The sequence below is a fragment of the Ovis canadensis genome, chromosome 6 (genome assembly GCF_042477335.2).
Source record: "Ovis canadensis isolate MfBH-ARS-UI-01 breed Bighorn chromosome 6, ARS-UI_OviCan_v2, whole genome shotgun sequence".
NCBI classification, from domain to species: Eukaryota; Metazoa; Chordata; class Mammalia; order Artiodactyla; family Bovidae; genus Ovis; species Ovis canadensis.
In genome coordinates, this window is record NC_091250.1 from 129,361,443 (window position 1) to 129,382,392 (window position 20,950).

The 20,950-nt window shown below is 48.8% G+C and overlaps 1 protein-coding gene across 1 annotated transcript; it reads right to left on the reverse strand.

The window, feature by feature from the left end:
* Positions 1–701: 701 nt before the first annotated feature.
* QDPR (quinoid dihydropteridine reductase) lies at positions 702–20,496 on the reverse strand. The gene is made up of 7 exons (XM_069594744.1): positions 20,104–20,496; positions 16,915–17,007; positions 13,438–13,534; positions 10,450–10,590; positions 5,284–5,392; positions 4,241–4,324; positions 702–1,352 (listed from the first exon to the last, which is right to left on the reverse strand). Exons 1-7 carry the CDS (start codon positions 20,200–20,202, stop codon positions 1,247–1,249), a joined length of 729 nt encoding a protein of 242 aa, XP_069450845.1. The 5' UTR covers positions 20,203–20,496; the 3' UTR covers positions 702–1,246.
* Positions 20,497–20,950: the final 454 nt, after the last annotated feature.

The window sequence follows — 20,950 nt, forward strand, 5'->3', positions numbered from 1 at the left end:
ACACAGAAGTCTACACCGTGCATGACTGTATTTACATTCTGAAACATGCGGAACAGGTAAATTCATGGAGACAGAGAGCAGACTGTTGGTTGCCAGGGGCTGGGGGCAGGAAGAAGACTGGCTGCTTAGCGGCTAAGGAGCTGGATTTGGGGATGATGAACATGTTTGGGAACTAGACAGAGGAGGTGGTAACAGACTACTGTGAACACAGTAAATGCCATCAAATTTTTCACTTTAAAATGGCCAATTTTATGTTATATGAATTTTACTTCAATGAAAAAAAATGTCTTTGAAAGAATTACGGAGAAGAAAGACATGGTAAAGGCCTTTGTGAACCGCAACCATCTGGTGACTGGGCTTCCGGGCTCACTCTGGTACTTCCTGACCGTGAGGATGACAAGGCACTGCTGTGGGCCTCAGTTTCACCACCTGTAAAATTGGTTGCACTGCACCACCCGTACAAGTCAAAGCAGCCCGTGTGAAGTCACACGGAGCCCTGCTTTTAAACACACGGGCCACCCTGCAGATTCCGGTACGCCCGGGAGGGAATCATGCCTGTTGCCGTGCTGAAAACACTTATTTCAGGGTTTCGATCCAACCCCCTTTCTAGAACATCAGGCTAAAGAGCACGGGCAGCCCACGATTCTAGTGCAGTCAGCCATGACCGTTCATAAGATGCGTTTTGATTAGAGAAGACAATATCACAAACGAAGCGCATTTATTGGGAGGATAAGTGCCACACCATCACAAGCGGGCACGCGGCAGCTTCACAGGAAAAAGACACCGTGACAGAGCCCACAGGATTTCACTTCTACTGCAGAAGGAGTTTTAAGGCAGATGAATTCGAGGCTATGAACACTACATCTGTGATACAGGCACAACATTCAGAAACAAGTCAGGCTCCAAATGACCCCGTTCCCAACAAATCTCTGAACAAGTTGGTGGACAGCCACTGGCAGGGACTCAGACGCACAGTCTCAAAGGCAATTCAACACGACACCGATGCAGAGGGCGTCGTCCCGAGACCTCCCAAAGTGGGTAACACTGACCCACGGCGCTGTCTGTGAGCCTCACATGCTTTTATTTCACACAAATTTGGACACTGTCCTAGAAGAACAAACGCACATTAGGCGAGAGGAAAACAGGACTTAGAATCACGTCCCACAAACAGGATTACAGAAAACGAGGGCCACACTCGGCCGCACAGATGGACCGATGACCTTTCTGACAGACGGTGAAACGAAGCTTATAGAGATGCTGCGGTAAGCTCCGTCTTCCCCTCTGTGGTCACCACCTGGATCAGGCTTCCTGAGCTTGGTCGATTCTTCTCTGTGATCCAGTCATGGAAGGTTCTAGAACAAAAAGAAGAAAAGCTTTACATTCTAAAAGCAAAAATCTGGACACAGGCTTATCTTCACATTAGGGCCAAGCAGCAGGTGCAAAAAAGCCTCCAGGGCCTCATGGACACACATCCAGGTCCCCAACGATTCTAGGACTTCACTGACTGCAGTTCCTGAGTGGTTAGGATTTGGCAAGATATTCACTTGGCTATTTTCCTGTGTTGCTGGAATCTGCATTGTTGAAACAGTGATTTTATGTGATTAAAGAAAGATTTTCATGAGATCATCCTAAGAGACGTGGGCACCAGTCTGGTATTCTGTGATGACCAGGAGGGACAGGAAGGTGGGGGGGGGGGGAGGGAGGGGGGAGAGGGGGAGGGAGGGGATGATTTGCGTTGCTGTTATGGCAGAAACCAATACAACATTGTAAACTTTTTTAAATATATATTTAAATTTAAAAAAAAACAGAATAAATGGAAAAAGAATTAGAAACAAAAAGAGAGAGACTTGGGGAGAATACTTTATACTTTGTTATATTACCTCCCAGAAAGTAAAAAAGAAAGAGAAAAAATTATTATTATTTTCTTAACAAACACTTATGGAACATCCACGGCTGTGCCATGCAATGGAAAAACATATTTAAAAAAAACACATTACTGCAATAAAACACATTTGGTGCCAGGATGGGGCATTTAATAACCAGCTTTGTGTGGGGAGGGGTGTTGGTTGCCTGGGTGTTGGTTGTGGTTCAGTGTGTGTGTGTGTGTGTGTGTGTGTGTGTGTGTGTGTGTGTGTGAGTCACTCAGTCGTGTCCAATTCTTTGTGACCCCATGGACTACAGCCTGCCAGGCTCCTCTGTCCATGGAATTCTCTAGGCAAGAATACTGGAGTGGGTTGCCATTCCCTTCAACAGGGGATCTTCCTGAGCCAGGGAGGGAACCCAGATCTCCCGAATTGCAGGTAGATTCTTTACTGTCTAAACCACCACGGAAGCCCTTTCACAAGGTATATGAATATAAAAACTCAAACTCTATACCTTCAATCTATATCATTTTTTGTCAGTTATATCTCAGTAAAATCTAGCAATCACACACACACAAAAGAAAAAAGAGGAAAGAAAAAGGGTACAAGGCATTATTAAGGTTTAACAAGAGGCTGACAATTTTTATTTCTGTATTTTTAATTCGGCCACACCATACAGCATGCAGGATCTTAGTACCCCTATCAGGAACTGAACCTGTGTCCCCTGCATTGGGAACACATAGTCTTAACCACTAGACTGCCAGGGAAGTCCTCTGGTCATTTTTAAAGCATTAACTCCTGCTGTTGAGAACACTGTCCCCTCTGACATCCCCCATCCCACAGGTGGGACTGTGGCCCCTCCTTCACTGGAGAGTTCTCAGGAGCTCCTGAGGTCTTTAGTGCCAGTGAGTAACCTGCTGGACCAGAGCTGACCTTCAGCTGTCCAGTCACTCAAGCTGCCACCGACCAGGGGCTGAGCAGGTGCAGACAAGCTGCTGCTGCTGCTGCTCACTCACTCAGTCATGTCCGACTCTTGGCGACCCCGTGGACTGTAGCCCGCCAGGCTCCTCTGTCCATGGGGTTCTCCAGGCAAGAATACTGGAGTGGGTTGCCACGCCCTCCTCCAGAGGCTCTTCCTGACCCCGGGATCGAACTCACACCTCCTGAGTCTCCTGCATTGCCAGGCAGATTCCTTACCACCGAGCCACGTAAGAAGCCCCTGCTGCTGCGGCTACTGCCGCTGCTAAGTCGCTTCAGTCATGTCCGACTCTGTGCCATGGACGGCAGCCCACCAAGCTCCCTCGTCCCTGGGATCCTCCAGGCAAGAACACTGGAGTGGGTTGCCATTTCCTTCTCCAATGCATGAAAGTGAAAAGTCAAAGTGAAGTCGCTCAGTCGTGTCCGACTCTTAGCAACCCCATGGACTGCAGCCTACCAGACTCTTCCAGTCCAGGCAAGAGTACTGGAATGGGGTGAAGAAGCTCCTGCTACAAGCACTTAATAAGACCAGGGTTATGAAGTCAAGTGGCTTGGCACATAGGTGCTATGTAAGTGCTTGTTCCAAACATAAAAGTTCCAACTATTTCCCGATTCCATCTAAATAAAAGGCAGCCTCAGCCCAGAAGCACATCACAAGCTCTACAAACATCCCATATGAACACAGCCGTCCAGGCGGCTCACCACTCACTCTGCTGGGTGAGGTGGTCCCTGCTCCCTCATCATCGTCCCCAGGCCCAGCACAGCCCCCAGCCTCAGTGGGTGCTCAGCGAACATGTGCTCAACGCCCCCTTAAACAGAGGGGTCTGGGGGAACTGAGATCCAAGTGAACACAAGCAAGCAGAAAGCACATCCTCTCCTGACCTTCCAAAGCCACTCAAATTCACAAAGGGCCTTGGGGGCCGGATATGATCTGGGGGACAAAGGACGCTTTTCTGAGGCCTGGCACTAATTCAGACATGTGGGCCCAGAGATCCCACCCAGGTCAGTGGCTCACTCCATGCAGCTGTGCTTGTTAACAGAGAGAGCCAGTGTTCCAGGCGCCAGGCTCACCCAGCACTTCTGTGGGTCAGACATGGCCTGAGAGCCTGTCCCACTCTACGACAGCTTACCTTCCCGAAGGTCATCACGGACCCCCATAGTACAGACTGAGAGACTGAGGCCTAGAGGAACTGAACCACTCCTGGTGGAGGGGGAGGCACCATTAATCCTTCCAGCCTGCGAGGTTCACACGGAGTTGCGAGGCGCCCTTGGAGGTCAGGACCTCTTGGAGCAGCTGGGTTGACTGATAAGCCAGGAGAACACGGGCCTGTTCTTTCACCCGCGAGAGGGAGGTATGGAGGCGGGAGCTGCTGAGTCAGTGACATGACTGCGATACTCACTCAACCAGGAACTCCAAGGGCGTCCAGGAGCTGAAGTCGGCTTCGGGCATCGACTTTCTGTTCACCGGGGTGTCCAGGGTGACCCTGCAGAGCAGAGACAAGCCTGTTACGTGTGTGTCCCCACTCCCGGGAGACGGCACCAAGGGTGACCGCACCGACGTGAACAGACCACTCGAAGCTCACCAGGGAGGCCGGGAAGCCATCCCCGGTCACAGACCACAGCCTAGCCCAGCCCTGAGCCAGCAGGCGCTTTGGGTAAGGGTCACGTTTTGCCTTTTTCTAAAATGGTCTTTACTGCAGTAAACTCTTTTTCTGCCTGTCTCTCCATTCCCTCCCTAAAATGCAGCAGACTCATTTCTCAGGATTTTTTTTAAGTGTAACAATAATATTTCTCTAAATATGGGGGAAAGACAGCCTCATCCTTCACTGCATACTGTTTTCCAGGTAATCTTATGACTTTCAATAACAGAATACAGAATTCTGAGATGAACGACTTTCCCCAGAACTTTCAGGCCTGGGAAATCACTCAAAATAATAGCCTTGGGACCACGTCACAGAATCTCAGAAATGAAAGGTGAGAGGACCGTCCAGTGCCCCAGCACACCGACATCATCTTTCAGGACTAAAGCCAAGAGACAAGGTCTTTGGTCCAGAAATCCTTTCAGAAACATCTCCCAGAGTTCCTCAAATTCTCTTCCCACACCCACAGACCAAACAGGAGTCTTTCTTCCATGCTGACCTTAACATGACTTGAAAGACAGAGCTACAGATATTAAAATTAAATGTGTCCACTATTTCTTAATTAAGAGGGACAGAAGGACAGAAAATGAGGAAGACGCAGGCCAGGAAGACCCATCCCATCAGCTAAGCAACCATCCGGGAAAGCCCAGGATAATCCAAAAGCCAAACAAGTGTCATCAGGGCCTTTGGCGACTCTCGTGGGTCGAGGTGACAGCACACACTCATCCCTGGTGTGGAGTGACTCCAGGACCGACGTGAACCCTCGGCGGGGGTCAGGCGTGGAGGGACCCCCAGCCACTTACGGGAGCAGGGCGACGGCCGCAGCACCAGGTGGCAGGCCGCTGTTCTTCCCGGCCAGGCTCCGGCAGAGCTGGTGAACCGCGGCCTTGGCCATGCCATAGCCGATCATTCCTGGGAAACGAGGAGAAAACATTTCAGGGACCACCGGCCGCCACTGGCATGTCCAAAAGGCAGCATGCCAGGGTTCCAAGGAGGCCGTGAAGAGAGAACTAGGGAAACTGGGAAAGACGTAACCTACTGTTCACCTGGCACTTAATGGTTATCAGAGAAGCCATGAGGCTAATCCTAGTTCTACTGCTAAGGAAACGGAAGCGTGGACAGGCCCAGGCTCACACACAGACTCGTGCCGAGCCCAGCAGAGAGGTGAAAAGCCAGGCAAGGGTTCTGAACCCTGGAATCCATAACAGCCTGTCAGCAGCCAACACACACCGCTGGGTGCCCTGTGGGTTGGCAAAATCAAGCAGCAGTTTGAAGTACAGGCTTTAGAGCCAGGCTGTGCAGGTTCAAAGCCCAGCCCTTCCCATTTGCCACTACAGAAATCCTGGGCAGGTTCTCAAAACCTTTCTAACCTTCAGTTTTCCCATCTGTAAAAATGGGGATAAAGTACTCAATTCTAGGCTCAGAACAGGAGAGGACCTCCACACATGTTGCCCATCATATTAATATAAGTGCTGTGCCCTGGAGTCCTCGTCCCATTAAAGGACACCATTTCAATCATATGAGACTGCTTACACATGGAATCTAAAAAAGGTACGGGGTTGGCCAAAAAGGGCCCCCAGGTTTTTCTGTAAAATGTTATGGAAAAACCTGAACGAACTTTTTGGCCAACCCAGTACAAAGAAACGTATTTACAACACAGAAATAGACACAGATGCAGAAAACAAACTTATGGTTACCAAGGGAGGGAAGCTGGGGCGGGATACATTGGGAGATTGGGATCGACACGTACACACTACTATAGATACCATAGGAGAGAAGGACCTCCTGCGCGGCACAGAGAACCGGACTCGTTACTCTGCAATGGCCTGCATGGGAACAGAATCTGAAAAGCGGTGGCTATGTGTGTGTGTGTATATATATAACCGATTCACTTTCCTGCCAGCAGAAACTAACGCAACACTGAAAATCAACTAGACTCCAAAAAAATTAATTAAAAATAAACCACACTTTTTGAGCAATCGCAGCATGTGTGTATAATTGCTTCCTATCAGCCTTCCTTTCCTCCCACCAGTCAGTGAACGCTTGCTGACAGAAGCAAGGCATGTCTTTCTCTTTTTTAACTGAAGTATAGTTGATTTATAATGTGTTAGTTTCTGCTGTGCAGCGAAGTGATTCAGTTACATACACACACACATACACACACACATACACACACACACACATACACACACATATACACACATATACACACACATACACACACACATATACACACACATACACACACATACACACATATACACACATATACACACACATACACACACATATACACACACATATACACACACATACACACACATACACACACACATATACACACACACATATACACACACACATACACACACACACATATATACACACACACATGCACGGTGGTGGTTTAGTCGCTAAGTCATGGCCAACTCCTGTGACCCCACGGGCTGTAGCCCACCAGGCTCATCTGTCCATGCGATTTCCCAGGAAAGAATCGTGGAGTGGGTTGCCATTCTCTTATCCATGGATCTTCCCAACCCAAGGCTTGTGCCCTTGGTTCCTACATTGCAGGTGGATTCTTTACCAACTGAGCCACCAGGGAAGCCCCAGATATATGTATATTTATATATTTATACACACACACACACACACATATATGCATTCTTTTTTAATACCCTCTTCCATTAGGGTTTATCACAGGATACTGACTAGTTCCCTGTGTGATGCAGTAGGATCCCGTTGCTTACTCAGTCTATATGTAACAGCTTCTCAGGACAGGGCTCCGTCTGTCCCACAGACACACGGCAGGCAAGGTCTATCTCGTCTCAGAAGCACCCCACAGCACCCAGCTGTACGGGCGCTAAATGCAGCCATCACAGCAACAAAGAACGGCTCATTGCTGCCAACACCCCTCCGCCTTCAGAAAACCACTACTTCCAAAGGTCAGCCGCTCCTAAAAACCCCAGCAGGTCGGCTGTTTAAAGTATAACAGCTCAAGAGGCACCAGTCTGGTGGGAGGTGGGACTCACAGCCCAGCAGAGCAGCCAATCACTGAGCCACTTCCACAGTGACTCAAATTGCAAAAGAGGGTCAAGGTCTCAAAAAGTTATTTAGAAGCACAAGAAGACTATTTCACCATGCCTGGTTTTCTTGGCTTAATTAGGGGCAGAAGGCGGACCATGGCATGAAGATCTAACAAACCCTGTAGCGATTAAAATAAACCTGTGGAAGGGTTGGGTTGAGTTGGGAGGCTGGGATTGACATTGCATATACACTGCTGCCGCTGCTAAGTCGCTTCAGTCGTGTCCGACTCTGTGCGACCCCATAGGCCCACCAGGCTCCCCCATCCCTGGGACTCTCCAGGCAAGAACACTGGAGTGGGTTGCCATTTCCTTCTCCAGTGCATGAAAGAGAAAAGTGAAAGTGAAGTCGCTCAGTCCTGTCCGACTCTGTGCGACCCCATGGACTGCAGCCCACCAGGCTCCTCCGTCCATGGGATTTTCCAGGTGAGAGCACTGGAGTGGGGGCCACTGCCTTCTCTGTGTACACACTACTGTGTATAAAGTAGACAACTAATAGAGAACACACTGTATAGCTCAGGGTTCCACGGTGACCTAAATGGGAAGAAAATCCAAAAGAGAGGGGATGTATGTATACGTATAGCTGATTCACTTTGCTGTGCAGTGGAAACCAACACAACATTCTAAAGCAACTGTACTCCAATAAATATTATAATAAGTAAATAAGTGAAAAATCACCATTCCAACAGCTTTAAACAAACTAGCGCATGGATTTCATCCAACCAGTCCGTCCCCAGCACTCTCTCTTCTCCCAGGACCCTCTCTTCATCCCATTCAAACAGCATGAAAGCAAGGAATCGGATGAGGAGAGAAACAAGCAAGCAGCGACCAGCAGCCCTGAAGGTTTAATTTTACAGAATTCTGCCCAACGCTGGTGAGGATCATGTGCAAAATATGGGGAAAGAATGCACTTCACCAAGAAGATAAACAAGTATAAAGAGATCAGTGTAGTCCCGAAAGACTGATTTCTAAACACAGCGCAGATGTGAGGAGAGAGATCAGGAGAGAGATACAGGAGAGAGATCACCATCTCTTGGATACCGTTTATCCTCCAATGGACTGTCCACAAATAAACAACCTTGGAAACAGGAGGGGGGTGGGGGGTTTCTCAGTGTGTTTCCACATGAAAAACTTTTCATTTCTGAACACCTCTTCTTGGGTTTTCAAGGACTATTAAGCCTGCTCATTGCCTGCTTTCAAAGACTTCCCCAGATTTTTCTGGAGTCTAAATCAAAGTGAAAAGATTTCATGACTCAGATAAGTTTAACAACATCTAACTAAAGAGCTAAGAGGAACAAACTTATCAACATCTGAAGGAGTAACTGAGCCAAAAGAAACCTGGAGTAAATAATAACCGTTCACATTTACTCCTGACTCTCTGCAATACCTGTCTTACAGCATTTACATCCATTAATATGTTTGCAAGTCCCAACCACCATATAAAGGAGGTATTACTGTTTCTTCTCATTATACAAATGATAAAACTGAGGCTCAGAGAGGTTAAGCAATTAGCCAAACATCACACAGAGACCAAACGGCAAAACCACAATACAAAACCAACCTGTATAGTTCCAGATCCTATAGTCTTAACCAGTATCTGAAACTATAAGCAAAGAATGATACTAATAGACCAAAAGCAAGGGTAGAAAGCTGTTTCATCCTTCAGAAAAATTAGTGTTTCAGTCCTAGAGTTTTCTCTTTTCAATGTCAAGCTATTACTCATTTCTATATTTACTCTCTAGTGTCTGATTTTAACAAAAATCAGATCTCAGCCAGACTACCACTGAACATTTACACAGTGTGAATTACTGCAAGAACCATGGATTTATAAGATCATTTTCTCTGTGAAACCTAATAAAATGAGTGGCAAAAAAATATTAATTTGTAAGAGCTTCATAGTTCAGTTCACTACATGAAAACTGAAAAAGATGCTCAAGGTTTCACCGCTTACTAAAGAGGTCCTAAAACACTCCCCCTCTTTTTTTTCAAGAGTTTAATTTAGGTGGTGGAGACAGTTTCTGGGTCCCTGAACTATGTACCCCGCTCCCAGGGTGCCATTGCCTTCTCTTATCCCAATCCAAAGGGAGAGTGAACTGTGCCCAACCCCTCACTAAATTCAGATGGTGAAGTCTTAACCATCCCCTGCCCGCACTTCAATAAAAGTGTTAGTCACTCAGTATTCGGAGAAGGAAATGGCATCCCACTCCAGTACTCTTGCCTGAAAAATCCCACGGATGGAGGAGCCTGGTGGGCTGCAGTCCATGGGGTCGCTAAGTCAGATATGACTGAACAACTTCACTTTCACCTTTCGTTTTCATGCATTGGAAAGGAAATGGCAACCCACTCCAGTGTTCTTGCCTGGAGGATCCCAGGGACAGGAGAGCCTGGTGGGCTGCCATCTATGGGGTCACACAGAGTAGGACACGACTGAAGTGACTTAGCAAATCAGTATTATCCGAATTCTCCAGGCAAGAACACTGCAGTGGGTTGCCGTTCCCTTCGCCAGGGGATCTTCTCGACCCAGAGATTGAACGTGGGTCTCCTGCATTGCAGGTGGATTCTCTACTATCTGAGACACCAGGGAAAAGCCCATATTAACGAGGTGAGAGTCTCAGGGTGGGTCCCAGACACACACACACATGAGACAAGAGGGTGCCAGAGGATCGTGGTCCTTGGCCAGCACGACCGTGAGGACAATGCATGTAAAAAGACAAGGGGCGCTGCCCCTAAGAAGATGTGGGCCTAACAGGAAGCAAAGTCCACCCAACTGCAAACAGCTCTGGAGGGTAAAGGGCTCTAGTATTCCCCCTCCCACGGAAGCACTCAGCACCCCAGCGAGCGAACAAGTGTGAGCGTTCCCATTTCACAGACGGGGAAACAGAGGCTCACCAGGCGTCCCGTCCAGGGCGGCCCTGGCCCCCGCCAAGGTCAGGAGGCCTCCTTCCTTGAGGTGCTTGGTGGCCAGGTGGCTGGAGATGGTGGATGTCCACACGCTCTGTTTCCACATCAGGTCACAGTTTTTAAAGAGCGCTGAGCAAACAGACACACGAGGTCAGCATTCACAGGGAAGAAGCTGAAGGGTGAGCTGGACCCCCAGCACCCGCCACTCCAGGAAACCCCCATGGCCACTCGGGGTCTGCAGGGAGATCTAACACACACACAGCCCAGGGCTTGTGCTCAGAGATGCAGGTTCAAGCCCAGGTCACATAATCAGCCAAGGCTCAGCCTCCTCACCTGTAAACTGGTTAGTGTTAGTCGCTTAGTCGTGTCTGACTCTGCGACCCCATGAACAGTAGCCCACCCGGCTCCTCTGTCCATGGGATTCTCCAGGCAAGAATACTGGAGTGGGATTCTTCAGGGGATCTTCCCAACCCAGGGATCAAACCGAGGTCTCCTGCATTGCAGGCAGACGCTTTACCGTCTAAGCCACCGGGGAAGCCAAATTGGTAAACATCAGCCAACAAATGAGGGCTGTTGACAGACAGGTGGGACCGGCTTTAATTCAAACACTGCCCTGCTTTATAAATGGCATTAGGGGACTTCCCTGGTGGTCCAGCAGTTAGAACTCCATGCTCTCACAGCCAAGGGTCTGGATTCGATCACTGGTCGGGGAACTAAGATCCCCGCAAGCCACATGGTGTGGCCAAAAAAATAATTTTTAAAATTACAAATATAAATAAAAGACTTCAGATCTTTAATTAGAACCTATATGTCTAAGTCAAGTTTTATCTGTGATAAAAGATCTCAGAGACTATGGCGACATAAAGAGGGCTTTCACAGACTGACAGCGTTTCATGGCTAAAAGTTCAATGCCAACTTTGAAGACTCTTTAAAAGAAAGCTGAAATAGCAGCTACCTCGCATTTGTTTTAACCCTCTGGCCTCATCAGAGACGTGAGGAGGAGCAACTGGTAAGGGAGGTCACATCACCAGCTGAACGACCCTCCCCTTCCCTGCTCACAGGAGACACGGAACCCAGTGCCCCCGTGACCCTGAGAGAGAGCCCCCTGATACAGAAGGAGGGTCTGCAGGGCTGATGACCAAGGCGCTGCATTTCCCTGTTAAGAAAAACTAGGGGAAAAAGGGTGGACTCACAATCACTTCCTGTTCCCCAAATACGCAAAAGGCCGTCAGGCGCTCTGCCAAGCTGATCCCCGACAAACTGACAATTTCACATTTAGGTGTGGTTCGCAGAGAAGGAAAAGGAAATGGCCACCCGTGCCGTATCCTTGCCTGGAGAACCCCACGGGCAGAGGAGGCTGGTGGGCTGCAGTCCATGGGGTCGCCAAGAGTCGGACACGACTGCGCACACACACACGCGCGTGTGCACACAGAAAATCAATTCCTTTCTAAATCACTTTGGCTGATAAATGTAGAAGGGATGACGGAGCTGGAAAACTACCATTTTCCAAGCCCCAGTGGAATGACTGATGCAGGCAGATCATCAATGGATGTTTACAACCACTAGTTTGGGGGAATGTGGGTTTCTCAAGGCGTTTGGGAACAGGATACTCATACATGCTGCCAAAGCACCATCTCATGGGTCACTTACTAACTGCAAATAGAAAAATGGACTTTACGACTGAGATCTATCTCCTTAAGCCTCAGCCAGCATCAAAGTTAGCATCACACTGGATGGACGGTAGAGCAGGCCGTGGGATATGGTGAGGACTCACAGGGCTGCAGAGTGAGGTCCACATCACTCAGGAAGCATCCTCAGCTCCAGAGTATTTAACCTGAATCTAAGCAAGTCTCCAGACCTACCTTCCAGTTCACAGGAAACACCAGGGGCAGAGGAACAAGGTAAATGATACCTTAAAGAAACAGTCTGACCCAATCAGGGTGGGGGACATTCTACATGGAAACTGCCTTGGACCTGCCAAGCCTATCACAGGAAAGAAAAAAAGATTCTAGATTAAGAGACTCAAACAATAATACAATGCAGCATATAAACCCTGATTAGAATAAATCTAGGGAAAACAGCTATGGAATAGACTGAGGTAATTGGAACATGGGCTGATACGATTAATCTTACAGAATTACTGGTAACTTTCTTAGGTATGAGAAGGGCATTACCCTAATGTGAGAGAACAGCCTAATCCTTGGAGACACACACTGAAATACAGTCAAGTGTCAAAGCACTTTCAAATGATTAACAACAGCAGCAAAAATACACACACGGAGGACACGCATGCGAAAAAGCACGAGAATGCAAGTATGGCAAACATTAACACGGACTGAACGGTTCTTTCATCTTTTCTGTGTATTGGAAAATGTTCACGATAAAAAAATAGCAAATAAACTCACAGCCTCAACAAAAGCTCAGTTGTGAACTTCTGAATGCTCTCTCCGTTCCATTCACTTTCCCAGTTGCCAGTGAGAAGCCCTGAAAGACTGCGGGGGGGACCATGCTGACTTCGTCCTGTCTCCTTTTTAATCTCAAGGCCCCTCTGCCCTAACTCCTCTGAGCATCTGTGCATGCTGAGTCACTTCAGTCGTGTCTGACTCTTCGCCCCCTATGAACTGTACCCACCAGGCTCCTCTGTCCATGGGATTCTCCAGGCAGGCATGCTGGAGTGGGTTGCCATGCCCTTCTCCAGGGGATCTTTGTGGCCCAGGGATGGAACCCAAGCCTCCCGTGGCTCCTGCACTGCAGGTGGATTCTTTACTGCTGAGCCACCAGGGAAGCCCCCTGACCTCCTTTATGGGAGGTTTTTTTTCCTCTGTAAAACGGGGTGTTGATCCCCACCTTAGAGCAACTAAAAGGGTTCAGGGCAGCAGAGAGGAAAGCATCCAGCCTGGCACATAGCACAGGCCCGGCCCGTGCACCTGGACAAAGAGCAGAGCAGGTGAAAGATTAACTCAGAAAAGGACTCACACTTGGACTTGGCATTGCCCCCAGCCCATCCTCCAGCCACACAAAGGATCGCGTCCACCTTCTCTGTACCCAGGAGTTCCCCCACCTCAGCTGTCACCTGAAACAGAAGGGCCAGAAAAGAGGCACAGATTGTCAGGTAAACCTCGACAGGCTGACGCCTGACGTTGCTATAGTCACCTCCATTGAGCTTTCACTTTTTCGTAAGTCAGCTTACAGTACCTGGCAATTAACACTTTGAAAATCGGATGCAGGACCAGTTTACAATGAACATTTTGGACAGTAAAGCCTGACTGCATTTCAGTGTGATTTTCATAAAGCAACCTAGAGTCTTCTGAATATTCTAAAGGGTGGAGACGTACACATTCCTGGGATAAAACAATAAATAAAGTAGGAAATGTTTAAAAAAAAATCACAAACAAATTCATGAAGCATTCCACATTTTTTTTAAAAAATGACCTAGGATTTCACTGCCTATAGCTAGATTTCTGGTTATTTCTTTCCAGAATTTCTTTGCCAATCACAGAATCATAATCTGAAATAATCAATTCTACTCTCCCTCCAATACAAACAGCCCATTAACTGTAACTCCAAAAAAAAAAAAACAAAGCCAAAGAGAAATTTTTTCCTTTAAAAAAAAAAGCAATAAAAAATAATTAATGGCAAAATGTTGGTAAGCAATGAATACATGGGGGTTCATTTTAATTCTCTACTTCTATTTGATTAAAATGTTTAAAGTGTTAAAAACAAACACATGTCTTTTGTTATAGTTTATTAAAACAAAAATCTGAGTAGACACACAACCCTGGCCGTCATCCATGAATCTTTTCCATATTTTCCTGGAATGGCTGAATGGATCATAGCCTGTCAACAGCTCTGTTAAGATCAAGCTTCTAAAGAAGCAGCTTAACACAGGCATACCAGCATTAACATTTCAGTCTCTGACGGCTTTCCCTAACAATTTCTAAGCCTCAAATCACTCTTTCAGGGGAACTGCCTGGCGGTCCGATGGTTAGGACTCCACCCTTCCACTGCCGGGGGCAGGAGCTCCTTCCCTGGTTTGCGAACTAGGATCCTGCAAGCCACGGGGCATGGCCAGAAATAAATCAATTATTCTTTCATAGAGACCGATTTGGCAACGGAAACCAATCTTTCTTCTGCTCTACGTTCTATACCAAAATCTTTCAATGTAAGTAGATCCCTGACCGTCCCTTGGCAAGGACCTGACATAACCCTGGTCCAGCTTGTGAGATCTTCCTCCTGTTACCCCGGTTCCCTGGCTGCCTTGCCTTCATTTCTAAGCCACATCCCATTGCCGACAGCGAGATCTCATCCGCCAGAAGCTGCGTCATCTCCCCGACCTCTGTACCCGCACACAATCTGCGCTCTACCTTTTAGGGAAGCACGGAGCCCACAGCAACAACGCTCCTGCTTGATTTGTCTTTTTTTTTTTTTTACCACCTCTGTGTTCTATTTTTATAATAAAATTAAAATGAGGCATTTTAAAATTCCTCGCCCTTAAATTCTTCCTTCTGCCTATCCAACCGTCTTCTATAGGTTGAGTTTTTTTCTCACTTCTTCATCTTCTGTCACAAGCGAATTTTCAGCCTAAGGAGGCCAATTTAAATATGCCTGTGTGTGTGCTCACTCAGCCGTGTCCAAAGCATTGTGACCCTATGGACTGTAGCCCGCCAGGCTCCTCTGTCCATGGGATTCTCTAGGCAAGAACACTGGAGTGGGTTGCCATGCCCTCCTCCAGTGAATCTTCCCCACCCAGGTATTGAAGATGCATCTCAAGTCTCCTGCACTGGCAGGTGGGTTCTTTCCCATTAGCACCACTGGGAAGCCCTAATTTGCATGTCCTAAGGTTGAACTTCCTCTTCTAGAGCTTTAGAATCAAAACCTGGATGTCATGCTGTTTGTCCAGAAATTCCTGACTGAGTGACTGGGGGATGAGAAGGCGCAGGAGGGGTTACAGATGTTAAAAGCTAAGTTTTTCCCAATCTTCGTCCTAAAGATGCACCATATAGTCAAGTCTCAGCTGTGGACAATTTCACATTCGAAATGGGACACAGACATCAGAAAGCGGCAGCTAAAGGAGCAGGAGAGACACTGGCCACAGAGGACCACGTCTGGAGGAGCTGCCGCTGTCCACGCCCAGGGCCTCCCTTGCGTCTGGTTTCACTTTTCCTTGCTTTATTCACAGGAAGCTATTCTGCTGAGAAGCAACTTTAACATGCAGTTCAGAGCCCAGGTTCAAATCCCGGCTCTGCTACCTATGACCTGTCTGAGCAAATACCTGCGACTTCCGTACCCATTTCTAAAAGGGAGATACGATGAGACTTGGCTTTGGGGGTGTTAAAGAGATTAAGCGGCCTATTGCAAATAAGACACTTCTTACTATGTCTGACCCACAACAAATCCATACTGAGTTTTCCTATTAAGTCCAATAAAACCAATAAGAGCGTTAAGCACAGGAATCATTAGGAGGCTTCCTTGGACTGCAAGCTGCAGGGTTGGCATGAAGACCACAGATAGCACATCCTTCATGCAGCTGGTGGGAAGGGCTCTTCCAGAAATGCAGACCTGCCTAAGAGCATCTCAGATACTTATACCAAGACATCCAATGAACTGTCAACAGTTCCTCCTCGGGGACACAGTCACAGGGAGAAAGAGGGATATTTCACAAGTATCTATATAGCTGTAGAGTTTTACCTGACTTCTTTACATTACGCCTGGTCGAGAAGATTCCCCTGGAGAAGGGAATGGCTAGCCACTCCAGTATACTTGCCTGGAGAATCCCGTGGACAGAAGAGCCTCGTGGGCTACAACAGTCCTCGGGGTTGCAAAAAGTCCGACGTGACTCAGAGACTAACATTGTCACTTTCACTTTATAATTGGAAATGACCTAGTTTGTTAGTATTTTTGCTTTGGGAGGGGGAGCTCTGCTTTCTGGAACGTATCTTCAATAAATAAGAGATGGAGATGAAGATGTTCACCACAGTATTCTTAACATTAGTAAGTAAAAGAAGTTAGAGTAAAAAAAGAAAAATTGCCAAAAAAATTTTAAATGTACAAGGACAAACCAAAGAAACTGTGACCAATCCAAAGAAAAATTACAAGTTGACACAGAGGTGTTATTAAGTGATTTGAGGAAGAATTCAAGCTAAGTTAAGTTGAAAAAAGAGAAGCTGACTATAGCTTATAAAATACGAATTTATCTCAACCTGCAAGACTTATAGTATGCAGAGGAAGCACAAGAAAATGGGCCAAAATGTGAACTAACTAGTGAGCTAACTAGACATGGATCATGGGCTACTTGTCTTTGTATTTTTTTTTTCACTTTTTCCAAATTTCCCTCCACAAGCACAATGGCTCTCATAATTAGAGAAACAACATCTGAAAGAAGGAGAACACACCGCCCGTGGAGCCCTCTCCCCAGGGCTCCCCACCCCACATGCTATGCTTCCCTGGAATCACCTGGTCGGCTTGCTCCGTGAACGAGTCTGTCATTTTAACCACGACGTTGGCACTGGCCTCTTCGTTCTCCTGCACGTCGATGCTGGCAACCCACTGGAGCGAGGAGAAAACAGGTTTGGTCCAGAGGCAGTCAGGCATGACAGATTCAGGAGGAGTTGGAGACAGGTTAGAGGCTTAAGCAAAAACCCACTAGAGGAAGGACCTAGCAATTGACCTCTAGAACCCCCTGCAAGGCTTTCCGGCTTTGGCCAGCATACCCCTTCCTGATCCCCAGGCCAGTCCACTATACCTCCAAACACCTCTTTCCCTTCCACTCTCACCTCTGAAAGCCAAACCCTGCTGGTGCAGAGATGCCCGAGACCAGGGATTTGCAAACCTTTCCTTAAAGAGCCAGAGGCTAAGTCTTTCAGGCTGTGATGGCCATTCGGCCTCTGCTGCAACTACTCAACTCTGCTATCACAGCTAGAGAGCAGCCACAGAAAACAGCCCAGGAATCGATGAAAGAGCCTGGCTGTGCGCTGAGAAGGCATCAGTCGAGGAATTATGAATTTTATATAATGTTCACCTGTGGCTACTCTTCTTTGGATTTCTTTTCACCAATTAAAAATGGGGAACTCCTTTTTAGCTCTTGGGCTCTGTGATAACAGGTGCCAGGCAAGACCCAACCAGTGGAGAACTGGAATTTTCCAACCCCTGTCCCAGAGCACAAAAGGATGACTGTGGGCATGCATGTCAGGTCAGAGTTTGAATCCTGGTTCTGCCATACAGCGACTCTCTCAATCACCCACTCGGCAGAGGCTCCTCTCATGCAAAATGAGGGCTGTCAGCAATCAACTGGGTTAGTGAGAGAATTAAAAGAAATGCAGGATGCTACGGTGGACGAGTGGCATCACAGACCCAACGGATACGGGTTTGAGCAAACTCTGGGACGTAGTGGAGGACAGAGGAGCCTGGCATGCCGCAGTCCATGGGGTCCCAAAGAGTCAGACACGACTGAGCGACTGAGCAATATCGGCTGCTGACACTCGGTGCTGACTCAGAACACTCCAGGGCCGTGCAGTCTGAAGGCCCCAGAGATACACATCTCCCCCACAAGCTTTGAAGAACAGAGCATCCATTCAAAACACTCACTGCTCTGTGTCACAGTGAGGAGGGTACTGAGACAAAGAAATAGCTCATCCCAGAGCCCCCAGAGCTCCCAGGAAAGAAGGGAGGGAAAGACAGAGTCACGGGTAAGTCAGCTCTCCAGATTCACCACGTGAAAGGACACCCACCATACACCCCCCTCCACCCCGCCCCGAGAGGAAGCACAGCCCTTGCATCTGTAGCACATGGATACAGGAGCCCTGTATTTCTTTTTTAATTGGAGGATAACTGCTTTACAATGTTGTGTTAGCTTCTGCTGCACAACAGCATGAATCAGCTGTTTGGTTTGTTCAGCTGCTCAGTTGTGTCCTTCTCTTTGCAACCCCACGCACTGTGGCACCCCACGCTTCCCTGTTCTTTACCAACTCTTGGAGCTTGCTCAAACTCGTGCCCACCTAGTCCTCTGTCGCCCCCTTCTCCTGCTGCCCTCAGTCTTTCCCAGTATCAGGGTCTTTTCTAATGAGTCAGCTCTTCGCATCAGGTGGCCACAGTACTCGAGCTTCAGCTTCAGCTTCAGCATCAGTCCATCCAATGAATATTAGGATTGATTTCCTTTAGGACTGACTGGTTTGATCTCCAGGAATCTGTACCATTTTTCTAGATTCTATATATACATGTTTCAACTCTGTATTAACGTTACTGGAAAGACTAAATGGAACTATGAGTATGTAGGGGCTCTGATGTGCAGGAGCTTAGAGCCTGGCCCTGGGCTGGCAGTCCTTAAATGTTCCATGGTTACCACCCACCGCTCCCCCACCCACCCCCCTGCAGATCTGGGAAGACATCTCAAGACAGGTAAATGGTGGGTATTCAGAACCCTTCGAAGCATATTCCTATACTAATATGAGATGAAAACCCTGGCTGCCTTTCTCCCTGGTCCCAGGCTGCTGCTGCTGCGGGCAAGTAAACCCCCAGGAAAGCTCCCGGAGCTACAGCGGGGTCTCTGAGCAAGAAGCCGCGGCAACTGAAGACACTGTGGGTGGAGTCTCCACCTGGAATTCGCGGGGCAGGCTGGGGGCAGGGGGCAGGGTCCCTGGCTCGGTGACAAGCGCACCTCCTACCCATGATGCCAAGTACTCCAAGTAGTCTTTGCCAAACAAAAGGCATTTGCAAGCTTTCAAAATATCACATACAAGGGAAGCTAATGGAACAGGGGTATATATCAACAGCGGGTTTCCCACGTGGCGCTAGTGATTTAAAAAAAAAAAAACACGCATGCCAATACAAGAGATGCGGGTTTGATCCCTGGGTCAGGAAGATCTCCTGGACAAGGAAATGACAACCCACTCTAGTATTCTTGCCTGGAGAATTCCATGGACAGAAGAGCCTGGCGGGCTTCAGTCCACGGGGTCGTAGAGTCGGACACGACTGAAGCAACTGAGCAGGTATATATCAATAACATATCTGACTCGATGGACGTGAATCTGAGTGAACTCCGGGAGGTGGTGATGGACAGGGAGGCCTGGCGTGCTGCGATTCATGGGGTCGCAAAGAGTTGGACGCGACTGAGCGACTGAACCGAACTGATATCAATAGTAGCTAACATTTAAATAGCTTTTACCAGCATCAGGTAATTTACAACTTATGCGTAATGACACCAATTATTTAATCCTCATAACACCTCTAAGAAATAAATACAATCAGTACCCCCCATTTTACAGATGGGGAAAGTGAGGCTCGCTAACATGAAGCGGTCAGTTCAGGGTCACAGGGCAATAACCCCAATGGCCAAGTGAACAAGGCAGTGATTTCAAATCCTTCCCTCCCGTGACCTATCCCTCCGGTTCTGGTCTGTCTAGAATCATGCTCGACACTCCGGACCCCGCAGAGGCCAGAGAGCAGAGCCCCTGCACCAGCCTCCCGGCTGCACCAGCCTCCCGGCAGAGCAAGGCCCTGCACCTCGGCCCGGGTGCGCACGCAGGCGTGTAGACCTGTGCACCTGCAAGCACTCGCGTCTCGGGGGTTCAGCGGCCCCCAGCTCCCTTCCAGCCCGCCCTCCAGCGCGGCGCGCGAAGGCTCCTCCGCGCCAGCCCGCCGAATTACCCAGTTGCGGGCCCGGAAGGCCTGCACGCATCGCGAGCCCAGCGCGCCCCGGCCGCCGTACACCAGCACCCGGCGCGCCTCGCCAGCGGCCGCCGCCATCCCTCCGCTGCGTTCGGCTGCCGCTTCTGCTGCCGCCCCCCAGCGCGGACGCGGCGCCCCGCCCCGCCCCGCCCCGCCCGCCCGGCCAAGAGGGGCCGGCGCCGCGACCGCGCCCCAGCCCAGCTCGCTGCTGCCGCCTAGCGAGCGCCACCCGCCGGAGCTCGGCCGGCCCCAGCCCCGCGCGCAGGAGGCGCTCTATTCTGTAAGGCCTCCGCGTGACACCCGCTGGGAGACGTGGTCTCCAAGTGCTGTTTCATTTTCCTTTGCACAACAAGCCTGGGACAGGTTGTGTGTGTGTGCGTGATGTGATCTCCAAGTGGTGTTTGTGTGTGTGTCTGTGTGTCTGTGTGTGTGCGTGCGTGTTGCTCAGTCGTGTCCGACTGTTGCGATCCCATGGATTGTAGCCCACCAGGCTCCTCTGTCCATGGGACTATCCTGGCAAGAATACTGGAGTGGGGTGCCTTTTCCTTCTCTAGGGTAAGAGCAGAAGGGAGTGATGGAGGATGAGATGGTTGGATGGCATCACCCGCTCAATGGACACGAGTCTAAGCAAACTCAGGGAGATAGTGAAGGACAGGGAGGCCTGGTGTGCTGCAGTTCACAGGGTCGCAAAGAATCAGACATGGCTTAGAGACTGAAAAAAGAACAGCTCTAGGGGATCTTCCCCACCTAGGGATCAAACCTGTGTCTCGTCTGTCTCCTGCATTGGCAGGTGGATTCTTTACCACTAGCGCCACCTGGGAAGCCC

Excerpts from the sequence above, each read along its gene's own strand:
- QDPR (XM_069594744.1), bottom strand. The coding sequence starts at position 20,202 with ATGGCGGCGGCCGCTGGCGAGGCGCGCCGGGTGCTGGTGTACGGCGGC. Across the intron at positions 17,008-20,103 it reads CCTTCCGGGCCCGCAACTGG|TGGGTTGCCAGCATCGACGT; the intron begins GTAATTCGGCGG and ends TCCTCGCTCCAG. Across the intron at positions 1,353-4,240 it reads CCCTTGGAGTTCCTGGTTGA|AACCTTCCATGACTGGATCA; the intron begins GTGAGTATCGCA and ends TTTTTGTTCTAG.